The 16,630-nt window shown below is 48.9% G+C and overlaps 1 protein-coding gene across 1 annotated transcript in view; it reads right to left on the reverse strand.

The window, feature by feature from the left end:
- Positions 1-8,916: 8,916 nt before the first annotated feature.
- The window catches only part of PTK2 (protein tyrosine kinase 2), a 341,550-nt gene continuing 333,836 nt past the window's right edge, over positions 8,917-16,630 (reverse strand). The window contains exons 31-33 of the mRNA XM_068238424.1: positions 16,342-16,497; positions 12,739-12,819; positions 8,917-10,022 (exon numbers count right to left, since the gene is read on the reverse strand). Of these exons, the coding sequence (XP_068094525.1) occupies positions 9,810-10,022; positions 12,739-12,819; positions 16,342-16,497 (450 nt within the window). The 3' untranslated portion in view covers positions 8,917-9,809. The remainder of the gene's footprint in view (positions 10,023-12,738; positions 12,820-16,341; positions 16,498-16,630) is intronic.

Raw genomic sequence — 16,630 nt, forward strand, 5'->3', positions numbered from 1 at the left:
AAAACAGATTTCCATAGGAAAATGTAAACTGCTGCCCTTCTTTACTGTTAATGGCAGGGTTCTCAAGCTTTGCAGTTGGTCACTGGGTGACTGGGATTAATATTCAGAAAAGTGAGTGGAGCCTATGACAACCAATCAATATTCACCTGTTCATTTTCAAGGGGAATATTAGAATTGCTGCCATTCTTGCACTGTTAATGGCACAAGCCTCTAACCTGCTACAGTTGGTCGTTGGGTCACTGGGCTTCAAATTCAGATAAGGGGGTAGAGCCACAAACCGCTAATCAGATTTGTTTTTAATGATGCCAAGAACCCAAAAGCTCACAAACTTGGTCATTGAGTGACTGTGTGTCCAGGTTACAAAAAGTGGGCAGACCCAGAAACAAATTTCACTGGGAACAATTTTTTCATGTGCTTTTAGACCCTAAAATCATTAAACAAATCATACCAGCAGAGAGTCTGCAGCAGCCCCCAGCACTTACCTCCCTGGGCTCCAACGTTGCAGTTTTCCCTCCATCCTCTGGGTGGTGAGTGAGATTGCCGGCTGTCGTCATGACTATAGACGATCAGCTCCCCGGTGGGAAGCAGAGCCTCCGAGGAGAGGAAGAAGAATGGCGGCCGACGTCAGGATCCCCTGGGAGGAGAGTGATAAATGCCCACTGCGTGCATTTCTCTGCATAGAACCTCCAGCAGCTACACCGAGTGTAGGTCGGCCTTAACGCCTTCAGCTGCAGTTTTTCCACCCTGACTGTAGCTCGGGGTTACCGCCAAGGAGGTTAAGTTGGCTTAAGCGGCCGTCTCAGCTGATAATCAGGTATGTGTACAGCAGCTTCCAACCCCACACCTGTAAGCTAGGTTGATCTACTCACCCCACCTGCCATGTGATGTAACGAATGCTTTGCTCGTCATTGCTGGTGGACAAATTAGTATTTTAAAAGCAACTTCAGCTCAGTTTTTCAACGGCGCTGAAGTTACTGTGCGGTTATAACCGTAATTCCTATTACGGTCTATGGTGGCGCCGGCTGCACCCAAATCTGCACTGGATACGTAACGTGTTTGCCTCTTTTGCGCCCCCCCTCCTTCGTATAGCAACAGTGTGTCATCAGCTACACAGCTGATGTGTGTGTGCAGCCCAGCAATGTCGCCAAGGGGCTCAGGTACTGGTCCCCAATGGTTGACATCCACCAAAGGTGTCTATGCACTTTAGAAAGAGCAAAAACAAAATTCAGTTGTGAGCTTATGTACTAAAGGCCAGTTTTCCGTCTCATTGAGCTGAGGAAAAACAAAGAACGACTCAGAATGTAACAGTGCATGCAGGTGACCTCTAGGTGGAGCTGTTGTCACAATATTAGAATAATAATCACATCTCTTTGACACCACAATTGCTCATATTCAATTAATTCCTGAAATTTTGTGGGTTACCAGATTTGTGCTTTGATCCTCTGGAGCAGCGTTCCCCATCCCTATCCACAAGGCCAAGGTTGCTCTCATGAGTGATTACTCGTGATTTAAATGAGGCTTAATTGGCACAGGTGTGTGGCGGGGATACAAGGGGTTATTTACCCATAATTCCCCCCTGCGTTCCAAACAGCTTGCACACGTCCTATTGGTCGCGCTGGAAGCCTCACACCGGCGCACCTCCTCCTTCCGGCTTGAAGGTGGAAGTGTGCCATGGTGAGGCTTGCAACCTGTGCAACCTGTGCCAATTAAACCTCATTTGAATCACGGGTAATCACTCATGAGAGCAACCCTGCTCAAGGCCCACCAACGGCGCATGTTTTGTGGACATCCAGTTAATTAATCAGCTCTGCTGAGACACTAATTACCCCACCTGTGGATGTTTGTGGGTTTCTGCAAAACATGTACTGTTGGTGGGCCTGGAGGGCAGGGTTGGGGAGCTCTGATCTGGAGCAGGCATAGCATGCCGTTAAAGGAGAACTGTAGTGAGAGGTATACGGAGGCTGCCGTATTTATTTCCATTTAATCAATACCAGTTGCCTGGCAGCCCTGCTGATTCTTTGCCTCGAATACTTTTAGCCATAGGCCCTGAACAAGCATGCAGCAGATCAGGTGTTTCTGACATTATTGTCAGATCTGACATACTTGTTTCTGGTGTGATTCAGCCACTACTTCATCCAAATAGATCAGCAGGGCTGTTGGGCAACTGGTATTGCTTAACCCACTTGCCGGTCCAATTCCCGTGGCAAGGGGGCAGCACAGCACTTTTTTTTTTTTTGGGGGGGGGGGGGGGGGGGGGGGGGGGGGAATCATGTAGAAAGCCCAGGGCTTTCCTGCTGGGCTTCCCCGGTCCCCATGGCGACGGGGCGAGATGACATCGGGACGTCAGAGGGAATCCCGATCCACCCCTCAGCGCAGCGGCCTGGCACTGATTGGTCAGGCTGCGCAAGGGGTCTGGAGGAAAGGGGGGGGGGGGGGGGCGGCACGGCGGGTAGCGGCGAATCGGCGGCGATCAGAATATGCACGCAGCTAGCAAAGTAATAGCTGTGTGCAATAAAAAAAAATTATGCAAATCGGCCCAGCGGAGCCTGAGAAATCCTCCTGCGCAGGTTACAGCCTCCATATCTCTCTCACTACAGTTCTCCTTTAAACCAGGGTTTCTGTTGGTAGGGTAGACTTTGAAGGTCTTCATAGGGATGCATGACTCCTCACTGAGGCTTATGTAAGAGGCGACATTCTCCACCCATTCCTTCAGGCAGGGTGCCTCCAGGGTTGACCAGTCGGTGCGGTTGAAGCCTCCTCCATCCACTCCGATACATGTATACAGGGATATTGGGACTGTAGATTGGCATCTTTTGCTCATGTTGTGTTGTGTGGTCACACCTGATTTGCCAATGGGTCTGACTCCAGAGAGGAGAGGAAGTTGTTCTAAAGACAAGCAGATTTGGCCTATGAGAACAGGCGTCGTTGTCCAGCCTTTTCCAGGCATACACCATTTATATTCACTAATCTACCAGCTTGCTAAGAATTTGCCTTGATCCATTTTGGGTTTGCTACAACTAGGGGTGGTCAATAAGATGCGTATGATGAGTAACACATTATTCAAATTTTGTATGCAAATGTATGCAGCTGAAAATGGTCCCATCATTCTTCCAAGGTGAAATTTGATTGGTCCGTTTTCAAGCTGCATATATCTGTATATAAAATGCATAATCAGCAGTCAACTTAGAACAATTTGCATCTGTTGACTATCCTGAACTACAACTATCACAGTACAAATCACGTGTCTTGGATGTGGAGGCGGGACTTGTAGTTCATAGCAACAGAGATGCTAATTTTTCAGATGATGCAAATGCTGTTACAGTCGGTATGCAGCTTGAAAATGGGCCAATGAAATGCAGGCGCTGCCAATTTGGATCATCCCAGTTATTTCATGACCTTGTAGTGAGTGATAGCAGGGCCACAATCTGCTCACAGGCAGGGCCGGATTTCTACTCTTTACCCACCAAGGCCACTGTCACCAGCCTCCCCCTTTGGTAGAGGTAGCCAGATGACCCCTCCCCCAGTATAGGTAGCCAGATGACCGCTCCCCCCTTTCCCTCCAGTATAGGTAGCCAGATGACCCCTCCCCCAGTATAGGTAGCCAGATGACCGCTCCCCCCTTTCCCTCCAGTATAGGTAGCCAGATGACCCCTCCCCCAGTATAGGAAGCCAGATGACCCCTCCCCCCTTTCCCTCCAGTATAGGTAGCCAGATGACCCCTCCCCCCTTTCCCTCCAGTATAGGTAGCCAGATGACCCCTCCCCCCTTTCCCTCCAGTATAGGTAGCCAGATGACCCCTCCCCCCTTTCCCTCCAGTATAGGTAGCCAGATGACCCCTCCCCCCTTTCCCTCCAGTATAGGTAGCCAGATGACCCCTCCCCCCCTTCCTCTCCAGTATAGGTAGCCAGATGACCCCTCCCCCCTTTAGTATAGGTAGCCAGATGACCCCTCCCCCCTTTCCCTCCAGTATAGGTAGCCAGATGACCACTCCCCCCTTTCCCTCCAGTATAGGTAGCCAGATGACTCCCTTAATCCCTCCTCCCCCCCCCCCCCCCCCTTCAGTATAGGTAGCCAGCTCGCCTTCACACAGCAGCAGCCATCAGTGTCACTCATTTTTCGGCTTCAGTGCAGAAGCTTCCTCTTCCTTTCCATCTCCAATGCTGCCCAAGTCTGTAGCCGCCAGCCACATTGCAAACGTGCACAGAGAGCAAGATGGCTGCTGCACAGGCAGCTCGCCTGATCTCCCTGGATTGCAGCATTTACAAGATTGCAAATGCTGCACCAGTTCAGCCTGCTGCTTTGGTGCTCCTGCGGTGCCCTAGGCCACGGCCTAAACACGGCACTGCTCACAGGTAGTGTTGTGCGCTAAGAGTACATAGCTCCTCCTAATCAAAATCTATATTGGACAGCACCTCCCACTGCAGGGAGGGGGGGAGAGGATGTTAACTTACCCATTGCGCCACCTTAGCCAATGGTCTCTATTCACGATGTGTTACCACATGAGGTAATTTAGGTAGTGATAAATACTGACCAAAATAACTCTATTTTGAAATTCACTTTTTTTTCTCCCTAAATTACCTCTTGCGGTGAAAGTGCAGTAATTACCTCAAAATGTATCTACAGTTTGAAATTCTCAATTGAATAGTTAGTGTTAATTAAGGATTATTTTATCACCTACAAATGGTAGGTGATAATTATCACTTCTCTGCTGTTGGCCTTCAGGATGGAGCCTTCTGAGCTTTGTTTGCTGGAGGTTGTCATTTTTACACAGAAGACAGAGAAGACGAGTGTGTCTAATCTCAAGGTGCACTTACAGTCTTTTAGATGATTTTATAGATGACGAGGAGGAAATTCCTCTCTGCTCTAAAAGATAAGCAACAGCATAATTACCTTTAAAGAAAAACATTTCATTACAGCTGATACAAATCCAACAAAAAAAAAATAAATCTCCAGTGTGTTTCATGGAAGCAGACATAGGGTTAACATCCTGTGTTTACAAATTACCTGCTCTGCTGAGGCAGCCAGCTGACAGCTCAAATTACAGTTGTGGTTAGTCACAGATGAGGGGGAATTAGACAGGCTAAACTCTCTATATACATACAGGGTGCATTTCTCTACGTTTTCCTTCTGTCCTGTGCAAGAGTTCAGGTCCCGCTTTACATGTGACAGGCTTTCCTGGGTCGTCTCTGTGTAATGGGTGGCAAGCAAATGGCCTGCCCTACAGTGGTGAAAAAAGCTTTATTTCCGTACATATTACCAACCAATTACTGCACTTTTATCAAACATTTATTACACTCTGTAATTTTAATGACTACTACTACTAAAAAAAACAACAACAAAAACCGGTAATTATCACTGGAGGTAATTTTTCACCCCCCAAAAAGTTACCGCACGTTATTGTGAATAGAGTCCAATGCGCTCAACATCGATCCTTATGTGTCTTTTTTCAACCTCCAAGAAGGAAGCATGGGAGTGTCCCGCCGACAAAACCCAGCTGTCTAAAGACTCGTACACACGCTGTACTACAGGGAACGACGGGTCCGTCAGACCCTTCCGCTAGGCGGGCGTTCTAGCGACAGTACAGCGTGTGTACAGTCTGTCAGGTAGACTGATAAGGCTGTTTCTGAACGATCCGCTGAGTTTACAAATTACGGACTACACGAGCCTTTAGGTCTCAGACCTTTTTTTTTTTAAAACTACAGATTTGCTTGAAGAGGATTGAATGGGGCAGGGTGATAGGAGGGGACATTGCAGCAAGCCCGCCTCTTCCTGTCTGAAGAGGGGGTAGGGGGTGCTTACTTTAGGTAGTTTTGTCTTGGGTCAGGTGTCCTTGAAGTTTTTATGTATGTGGCTTTCTAATGAGTCATATCTTACAGTAAATGGGCATAATTCACAAAACTTTTCACCTGGTTTCCTCTGCTTTCACCTAATCTGTGTAACATTTTTAAAGGGAACCTAAACAGAGGGATATGGATTTTTCCTTGTAAACAATACCAGTTGCCTGGCAGCCCTGCTGATCTTTGGCTGCAGTAGTGTCTGAATCACACACCTGAAACAAGCATGCAGCTAATCCAGTCTGACGTCAGTCAGAGCACCTGATCTGCATGCTTGTTCAGGGGCTGTGGCTGAAAGTATTAGAGACACAGGATCAGCAGGAGAGCCGGGCAACTGGTATTATTTTAAAAGGAAAAATCCACATCCTTCTCAGTTTAGGTTCCCTTTAAGCTCACAAAGAGCAAAAATATAATATAATGAACGTAAGAAAAGTAATATTTAAATTACGTTAACCAGGAACAACTTACTTTGATTATTTTGCTTGTAAATTATTTTTATCACTTAGGTGATAAGTCATGTATGAGAAGTTTTGTGAATAGAGCCCAATGTGGCTAAAGTCTGTTTTTAAAACATTTTGAAGGGAACCTGAAGCGAGAAAGAGATGGTGGCTGACATTTATTTCCTTTTAAACAATACCAGTTTTCTGGCAGTCCTCCTGATTTCTTTGCCTGCAGTAGTGTGTGAATCAGACCTGAAACAAGCATGTAGCAAACCTAGTCAGACTTCAGTCAGAACCTCCTGATCTGCACGCTTGTTTAGTGTCTATGGTTAAAGGCTCTACACATGTGCAACATTTCCACCCAACTATCATCCAAAATGAGTCTGTTGGAGGATAATTGGACGTGTGTATGCGTGACAAGCAACTGATAACAGGCGGTTTGCCCGATCCAACTGGTAAAACTCAAAAGGATATCCGAGGTGACAAATTAAATCTAACTACACTTACCTGGGGCTTCGTCCAGCCCCTAGAAGTCATGTGTGTCCCTCGCCACAGCTCTGATCTTCTCCTGGGTCCTGCTGGCAGGCAGCCTCTGACGGATCGCCAACCCCGAGCGAATGCAGCCGTCATCGGGCGTGTACTGCACCTGCGTATTACTACTGCACAGGCACAGTACGCTCCCTATGATGTGGGAGCACGCGTGCGCAGAAGACACCAACCCATTGGAGGTCGGCGATCCCTCAGAGGCTGCCAAGGGGACCACCGAGAAGAACAGCTGCAGCGAGGGACACACATGACTTCTAGGGGCTGGAGGAAGCCCCAGGTAAGTAAAGCTAGATTTGTCACCTCAGATATCCTTTAAAGAGACTCCGTAACAAAAATTGCATCCTGTTTTTTATCATCCTACAAGTTCCAAAATTTATTCTAATGTGTTCTGGCTTACTGCAGCACGTTCTACTATCACCATCTCTGTAATAAATCAGCTTATCCTCTCTCTTGTCAGACTTGTCAGCCTGTGTCTGGAAGGCTGCCAAGTTCTTCAGTGTTGTAGTTCTGCTATGAACTCCCCCTTCCAGGCCCCTCTATGCACACTGCCTGTGTATTATTTAGATTAGTGCAGCTTCTCTCTTCTCTCTTATCTTTTACAAGCTGGATAAATCGTCCTCTGAGCTGGCTGGGCTTTCACATACTGAAGAATTACAGACAAGGGCAAAGCTGTTTGCAGGAGAAAAACAAGCAGCCTGAAACTTCAGTGCATGAGAGATGCAGGGGGAAAGAAACACACAAATGATCTCTTGAGATTCAAAAGGAAGGGTGTATACAGCCTGCTTGTGTATGGATGTATTTTCTATGTGTGGACATACTGTACATCAACCTACTTCCTGTTTTGGTGGCCATTTTGTTTGTTTATAAACAAACTTTTAAAAACAGTTTTTAACCACTTTTAATGCGGCGAGGAGCGGCGAAATTGTGACAGAGGGTAATAGGAGATGTCCCCTAACGCACTGGTATGTTTACTTTTGTGCGATTTTAACAATACAGATTCTCTAAGATTTTATTAATATTATAAAGACGCATTTAAAAATAAAATCACTTTATGCCATAGGCTGAAGAGCACAAATGCGCACGCGCTTGCACTGTGGCAGAATAGCCGTTTATAGAATTCTGTTTGCACTAGGTCAAGGTCCACTGATAGCACGTTTAGTCATCCATCTTGCAGAAAGTTGTTAAAACAGGTTATACTTTCAAAGAAACACAATATATTTTTTTATTTAAAGTTACTCGCTGGAGTGGATTAGTGGTAATCAGCTCCCATTGTTTCTGCTTGCATTTCTCTCTCCATAGCAATGTAAACTTGGTCCCACCCCCAGCAGTTCACTAGGCATCTGCTGTAGAGTGGGCCACGTCATGGAAGGCAGAAGGAACTGACTGATTTCTACCATAGCCATACCTCCTTACTGATGGGCAACCTATGCACTGGTTGTCAGCCACTAGGGAGGCATGGCTATGACAGGGATCACAGCCTGCAATACCTCTTCCCCAATGCAGTCACTACAGGACTCAAGGGGGTGGGGCAAGGAGTTCCGTCAGATGGGAGGGTGGGGCATGGAGTTCCGTCAGAGGGGAAAGGGTGGAGTTCAAGGAAATGTCAAGCCATCGGCAGTAAGGAGCTGGTCACCTGTGAACCATGGCAGCAGGCTATTCAACTTTTTATACCGATATCGTTTCAAGGATACTAGTACAAATTACGGACTACACAATTTCAATAAAAACAGCAATATTATTGAAATTCTTTAATAATCTGGATGCTCTCCATAATGCTCAGAGGTCTCCCAGCTGCTTTGCTGCCCAACTTGATTTAGAAGCTCAAACGTTTTCTTTTACCTTCTGATCAAACCATTGAGAAACATCGACACTATCCCAGCCAGCGGCTTTGCAAACCTCTTGCTTTATTATTAGCTCAAATGCTCTGTACAAGTTCTTCCTGAGAATCAATTCTATTCCCCGGGAAAAGGGGCGGGGAATACAGCACAACCGCGTGCTCATAATTTATTAGGGTAATAAAGTTGTGACAAACATAAAAAACAAAACAAAACAAAACTGGGATTTAAACAAGAGAGATAGAGAACGCTGCAAGAATGTAAAATGTTAGCACAGCCTTAAGATTTATTTATAAATTACAGATATATATATTTATAAAAAAAAAGGGAATATTTAATGGCTCTGGATGTATAGATCTCAGACACGGGGTAACTTTATGCCCTCCCATCCGGTAGGGATCTACAAGCCCCAGCGTGGCCCTGCCAGCCTCTGGGCATTCTGGGACTTGTAGTTCCTCAGCTTTGGTGGGCTACTGACCCGCCTGTGCCTGTACACACGTGTCGTCAGGAAGCAACGTGCGATTTATACATTTAAAAAACAAAACCTGCAACAAAAACTAAGTCCACCCCATAAAGAAATAAAACTGGCACTTTATTCCGGTGGAAGGCGGGGGAAAAAAAAATAAAAAAAATATATATATAATTCTCACTGAGTGTCCGCTTAAGGATTTCACACATCCACAGGGGGTAGAAAATAAACGAAAGTGAACTGATCGATGATCCGTCTCGAGTCCCTCAACAGTCTTGGAAAGAGGATCTGCTTCGTAGCATATTGGACGCAGAAATAAAATGAAGAGGAGGCAGTTGTTCCGGTAGCAGCAGCCCGCTGGGGATTCTGGCGGTGGGCGCGCGCTTTGACCGCCGGGCCTCATCCTCTGCTAGGCTGTGCCTCGGCTCCGACCCTCGTCGTGCTCCATCCAGCAAAGTTCCGTGCCGACTTTACTCTCCGGTGACTGACACATAACAGAAACCCACGCCAACGGCCTGGCGGCCCTGGTGAAGGAGTGGAAACGGCCCACGGCGCCAGCCGGCACTTCCCGGCACCGGAGACGTGGCTGCCCGCCGGCGGCGGGCTTGCTGGTGGAAGGCTAGACATAATCCCAAAGGAAAACGTGTTAGAAAGAGGCGTTAACAGGAGTCCGTGTCCGTGACGCTTAGTGCGGCCGCGACTGCGCAATCATTTTCAGCCGGGCCTGGTCGATAACGTCTAGCAAGTTCTTGGCGTCCACAGCCAGCGCGTGCGCGGCCGTGAGCATCTGCTTCTTGTACTCCTGCTGGAGGCTCGTCATGACGTACTGCTGAGCCAGCTTCATCTTGTTGATGAGCTCCGCCAGGTCCGAGTTCAGGAGCTTCTGTGCCATCTCAATCTGAAATGAGAAAAGAAAAACATTTGTGAAATCAAAGCCCAACTCCAGTGGAGAGACGGAAACACTTTGATTTTATATCATTTATGTATCGTTGATATTAAAGTCATGGAATAAGAAGTTGGAGACATTGGCCTCTATTCATAAAACATTTGCGGGGGGTCTATTTTAGACCTTTGTGTGCTAATTCATATTAAAGTTTACACTTGCCATAATAGGTCGGGGAATTCCTGCACTAAACTGGCTGTGCTGCTGAGTTGTTACATTTGCTGGCTGAGTTGATACATTTTCTCTGTGCAGAGACAGTTACTATAAAGGAGGCAGCCCCAGCATCTGTGTCCCACTTGTGCCCATTATTCTGAGAACCTGAGGCAGTTCCTTGGAGGCAGATGGGACACAGAAGCATGTGCTCTGCCTCATAACATACCTCTGTGTCCCCATACCGCCGCTCTCTGCCCCCCCCCTATAGCCACTCTAAATTAGCTACAATATTTGTCGCTATCTCAGAGGCTAATCGGAGGAGAGGGATTCCCTGCTCAGAACGTTCCTACAGGCTTTCCAGAGCTGCCATTGGGCGGGGCTCTTTCTTCCTGCTCCCCACCTCCCTGCACGCTGTGAGAGAGATATCTCTCTCCTTCCAATGTCGTGACCCAAAGGTAACAAAAGTGAAAGTGGGCCATTGCAGCCTACAGGAGCAGCGGTTTTGGCAGCTACTTGATCCGCTCAGCCCCCCGGATCAGGAAGCATACTTTTTTATATATTTTATGAGCCCGCCTCAGGCTCTCTTTAACTGCTCAATGACCGCGTCACGCCAATGGGCGTGACCGTGGCGGCAGCCCCAGGACCGCCTAACACCAATTGGCGTCAAGTCCTGGGGCTGGCTAATGCAGGAGATCGCGCGCATCTCCTGCTTGGTAGGTGGAGCTCCGCTCTGCCTCCAGTCTCCCAGCGGCGATCGCCGCTCGGAAACTGTTAGACAGCGAAACCGCCGTCTAATAACTGTGCAGCGCTGCAATCTGCATCAGCGCTGTACTGGGGAAAGCCTTGTGACACGGCTGTCCCCCTGGGACACAGGAGAGCGATCGGCTCTCATAGGCAGAAGCCTATGACAGCTTATCGCCAGGATTGGCTGGCTGGGGGGGAGGGAGGGATTTTAGAAAAGGAAGGAGGGAGAAAAGGAAGGTGGTGGTGGTGGTGGTGGGGGGCATGTGCCGAGTTGTGCGGCCCTGCAGCTAGGCCTTAAAGCTGCAGTGGCCTATTTGTAGAAAAAAATGGCCTGGTCTTAAGGAGGGTTTAACACTGCGGTCCTCAAGAGGTTAAAGAGAATCTGTATTGTTAAAATCGCTCAAAAGTAAACATACCAGTGCGTTAGGGGACATCTCCTATTACCCTCTGTCACAATTTCGCCGCTCCTCGCCGCATTAAAAGTGGTTAAAAACAGTTTTAAAAAGTTTGTTTGTAAACAAACAAAATGGCCACCAAAACAGGAAGTAGGTTGATGTACAGTATGTCCACACATAGAAAATACATCCATACACAAGCAGGCTGTATACAGCCTTCCTTTTCAATCTCAAGAGATCATTTGTGTGTTTCTTTCCCCCTGCAGCTATCTTCCACTGAAGTGTCAGGCTGTTTCTTCCTGCAGAGTGCAGACAGCTCTGCCTGTATGTAATTCCTCTGTATGTGAAAGCCCAGCCAGCTCAGAGGAGGATTTATCCAGCTTGTAAAAGATGAGAGAAGAGAGAAGCTGCTCTAATCTAAATAATACACAGGCAGTGTGCATAGAGGGGCCTGGAGAGGGGAGATGCATCACAGTACCACAACACTGAAGAACTTGGCAGCCTTCCAGACACAGGCTGACAAGTCTGACAAGAGAGAGATAAGTTGATTTATTACAGAGATGGTGATAGTATAAAGTGCTGCAGTAAGCCAGAGCACATTAGAATAGCTTTTGGAACTAGTAGGATGATAAAAAACAGGATGCAATTTTTTTACGGAGTCTCTTTAAAGCTCCCACCAAACAAGAAAATACTCAAAATAAGTTAAAGATTTCTCTCTCACCTATTTTATCAACTGCTAAGTGCTGAAAAGTTAATTATTTTATTTTAGACAAGGTGAAAATGATCTCCTGGGAGAAAACTTAGGAGACGAGGTACATTGGAGCGGGCCCATTGGCCATTCCTTATACAACTCGTAAGTTTTCTCCAAGTTGGTATTTTCACATTATAAATAAAATGCCTTTTAAGCCACCAGCAAGCCAGAAAATACTAAGAATAATTTCGACTGCACAGTTATTTTAAACAGATGAAAAATGATCTCCTAAGAGAAAACTTTGTAGAAAAGGTTTATTGGATAAGGACCGATGTCTCTTATGGGAAATCCTTTGTTCTCAGGTATTCAGAGCCTATGCCCGAAAACAGAGAACCACAAGCAGCAGCCCTGACAAATATTTCATCTGTAATTATTATTAACATGTGGCAGCAAAAGGTGAACTAGAAGCCAGCAGATGCCTCTTCCTTGTAGGGTACCCATATAAGAAGGCCAGCATAGAAGACTATAACTGCAGTGTAGTCATCCTGTGAGCGGGAACGTGTGTTCCCCAGTGATGGCTAGCATGGTGATCATGTATCCAGATGAGGGCGCCAGAGAGCGCCTCTTCCACCCACCTCACACAAACGCTCAGTATGTTGGTATAAATGATGTGACGAGAAGCACTCACCTCTCTGTGCGTACTTGCTGGAAGAACAGGAATCGTCTCATCAACAGTGGCCAGCAACGTCCGCAGCGCCAGACCGACCCCCTGAGGATGAAGGAGAACGGTTATTTACAACATATAGCACAGGTGATAAACATGCGGCCCTCCTTGCCATATTATGTGGCCCTTGAGAGCTTCAAATGCGCATCATTGTAAGCAGTAAAGAATGACAGTACACTGCTTTCCAGTCCAGAGGGTGACAATGTGTCTGTGTCAGTTTGAGCCGGGGTGCAGCAACAACCCATAGGACCCACTGCAAAATTTTATGCTTTCACAACTTTTGTTGTGAAACAAGTTGAAACCCCTAAAAAAAGTATTTTGCTATTGTTCAAAGAGCTGATAAGACTGATAAGAAGTCAGTCTAAAGGTAGCCATATACTGGTCGATTTGCCATCAGATTCGACCAACAGATAGATCCCTCTCTGATCGAATCTGATCAGAGAGGGATCGTATGGTCACCTTACTGCAAACAGATTGTGAATCGATTTCAGCCTGAAACCGTTCACAATCTGTGGTGGTGGTGCTGCCGCCGCTCAAGCTTACCCCCCCCCCCCCCCGCATGCACTACCTGCTCTGCCGGCGCAACTCCCCTGGTCTCCGCTGTCTTCTTCTCCGCTCTGGTCTCCGGCATGCTTCACTTCTTCCTGTCTGGGGGAAGTTTAAACAGTAGAGCGCCCTCAGGACGGGACAGGACGAAGTGAAGCATGCCGGACCCGGAGACCAGACCAGAGTGGAGAAGAAGACAGCGGAGACCTGGGGAGTCGCGCCGGCGGAGCAGGTAATGTATTGCAGCTGTATTGCGTCGGTCGTCGGGCACTCGAACGCCGCTAGCGACACGCTCCCTACCCGCGGGCGATCAACGGTAATTTCCCGCACGGAGTGATCGCTGGGATTGATCTATTTCGGGAGGAAAGAGAACGAAATTTAGCGTGTAGCGTGAGCGATGTGACAGCAGATTCGATCTCAGTGATCGACTCTGCTGTCGATCGGCGGGGAATCGGCCTAGTGTATGGCCAGCTTAACAGTTGGATTGACTTCTTATCAGCTCTTTGAACAATAGCAAAATACTTTTTTTAGGGGTTTCAACTTGTTTCACGACAAAAGTTGTGAAAGCATAAAAGACCGCTGTTGAGCGTGCGTATGGGGGTTCAACAGCGCTGCATCATAGCTCTTCTGTTCTTCCTGGCAGCTGCATGCTCTGTGCTTCCGTACCTCCAGTTCCCGATCACATGACATGCATTGGAGCCAGAGGTGTGCAGCATAGAGGGCGTGGCTGTTAGGGCTGGAACAAACTAGAGCGTTTTCTGAGAGTTTAGGGAGCGCTTTCAATTGCTAACGATTTCCCTAATCGCTCTGCCAATGTAAATGGATGGGACAGATTCCACTAGAGCGATTGCCATTAGGCAAGTCCCAATCGCAGGATATGCAGCATTTTGGGAGCATTTCCATCCCTAATGCATAGTATAGGAGCAGGGAAGTCACTCCCAAAGCTCCACCACAAATCGCTAGCAATGGCAATAGCATTTTCTAGAGGGTCCCAGGCCTCAGGGAGATTAGAGGAGACCCAACACAGCACTGGTACAGCTGAATATTAAACTACTCCCCCTCCTTTCACCATAGTTAGGCCACGGAGACAATAAAGTGGTCACTTTAGTGGCTCCATTGTCATTCGGCTCTGGTATCCTTTAAGGGAATCCTGAGCTGAATGAAAGTAAGAGGTTGTGATGGACAAGCGGCACTACAGAGCGACTGCTATCCCTCGTCATCTCCGCTCCGCCTTTATCCTGATTGTGTGCAAAAGGTCCCTCCCCATCATGATGCTCACCCAATCACCAAGCGGCATGTTGTGGGGCTGCTACTGCATATCTTAACAATGAAACTGTCCCCCAGAAATTATCAACTGCAAAACATTTCCCTGTTCTGCAGATTCTACGCTGAACCCCCCCCCCCACTTTAGGCCTAAAAAAATAGGCCTGCTAATAGGCCTACAACCCCCTCCCAATGTGCTGCCGTCTCCCCCTGTGCAGAGCGTGATGCCAACAGGTATAGCTATCAGTTCTTGGTCCAGCTTGCATCAACTAGTGGCCTGTGCAGCTAGAGCACTATCATAACTGCAGTGAGCCTGGAGCTCTGTCATGTGACCGCGGCGAGCCTGGAGCTCTGTCATGTGACCGCGGCGAGCCTGGAGCCCTGTCATGTGACCGCGGCGAGCCTGGAGCCCTGTCAGGTGACCGCGGCGAGCCGGGAGCCCTGTCACGTGACCGCGGCGAGCCGGGAGCCCTGTCACGTGACCGCGGCGAGCCGGGAGCCCTGTCACGTGACCGCGGCGAGCCGGGAGCCCTGTCACGTGACCGCGGCGAGCCGGGAGCCCTGTCACGTGACCGCGGCGAGCCGGGAGCCCTGTCACGTGACCGCGGCGAGCCGGGAGCCCTGTCACGTGACCGCGGCGAGCCGGGAGCCCTGTCACGTGACCGCGGCGAGCCGGGAGCCCTGTCACGTGACCGCGGCGAGCCGGGAGCCCTGTCACGTGAGCGCGGCGAGCCGGGAGCCCTGTCACGTGACCGCGGCGAGCCGGGAGCCCTGTCACGTGACCGCGGCGAGCCGGGAGCCCTGTCACGTGACCGCGGCGAGCCGGGAGCACTGTCACGTGACCGCGGCGAGCCGGGAGCACTGTCATGTGACCGCGGCGAGCCTGGGTCACTGGCGAGCCGGGAGCACTGTCATGTGACCGCGGCGAGCTGGGAGCGCTGCCATGTGACCGCGGCGAGCCGGGAGCGCTGTCATGTGACCGCGGCGAGCCGGGAGCGCTGTCATGTGACCGCGGCGAGCCGGGAGCGCTGTCATGTGACCGCGGCGAGCCGGGAGCACTGTCATGTGACCGCGGCGAGCCGGGAGCACTGTCATGTGACCGCGGCGAGCCGGGAGCACTGTCATGTGACCGCGGCGAGCCGGGAGCACTGTCATGTGACCGCGGCGAGCCGGGAGCACTGTCATGTGACCGCGGTGAGCCTGCAGCTCTGTCATGTGATCGAGGTGAGCCTGGAGCTCTGTCATGTGACCGCGGTGAGCCTGGAGCTCTGTCATGTGACCGCAGTGAGCCTGGAGCTCTGTCATGTGACCGCAGTGAGCCTGGAGCTCTGTCATGTGACCGCAGTGAGCCTGGAGCTCTGTCATGTGATCGAGGTGAGCCTGGAGCTCTAGTGGTCAGTTGCAAGCCGGACCAAGGACAGGTAGCTATACCTTCTGCAGCATTCTCCAATAGACTCACATACTTTATACCCACAATTTGGTGTTAAAAAGTCAGCCTATCCGCTGTGATATACGGTAACTAAAGGATCAGATGACTTGACTGCAGAATCGAAGAGAACACAGTCAGCTCGAGGGGTGGCCTCTGACCGAGAGAAATTGTTTATCTTTTGTTAATTTCTACGGAAAGTGTGGAAATGCCTTCTGGAAGTGCAGCCAATCAATGTCCATCAATTCGGAATGATTAGCACCTCTCTGACCATCCCTATACAGGACAGCCACATAAAGTCTGAGATGTTTTTGATAAAACGAGCACCTCACCTTGACCATGGGGACGTACTCCTCCGGAGGGGCCGGCTGGATTTTACTAGACATCTCTATCACAGCTTTCACCAGGCCGGTCACGTTCTCATACACTTTGTCGTTTGTGCGATCCAAATTAGCAGTCGGAGGCGGGCTGATCTCCTGCGGCTGTATCTGAAAGACAGAGTCCTGCGTTAAAACCTGCTGCATCCAAAACATCCACTAGGTGGTGCTCTAAGAAAAATAACCGGTAATATAAACATTTATTTATTTATTGTATTTATAAAGCGCCAACATATTACGCAGC

Source organism: Hyperolius riggenbachi, chromosome 5 (genome assembly GCF_040937935.1).
Source record: "Hyperolius riggenbachi isolate aHypRig1 chromosome 5, aHypRig1.pri, whole genome shotgun sequence".
Classification (NCBI taxonomy): Eukaryota; Metazoa; Chordata; class Amphibia; order Anura; family Hyperoliidae; genus Hyperolius; species Hyperolius riggenbachi.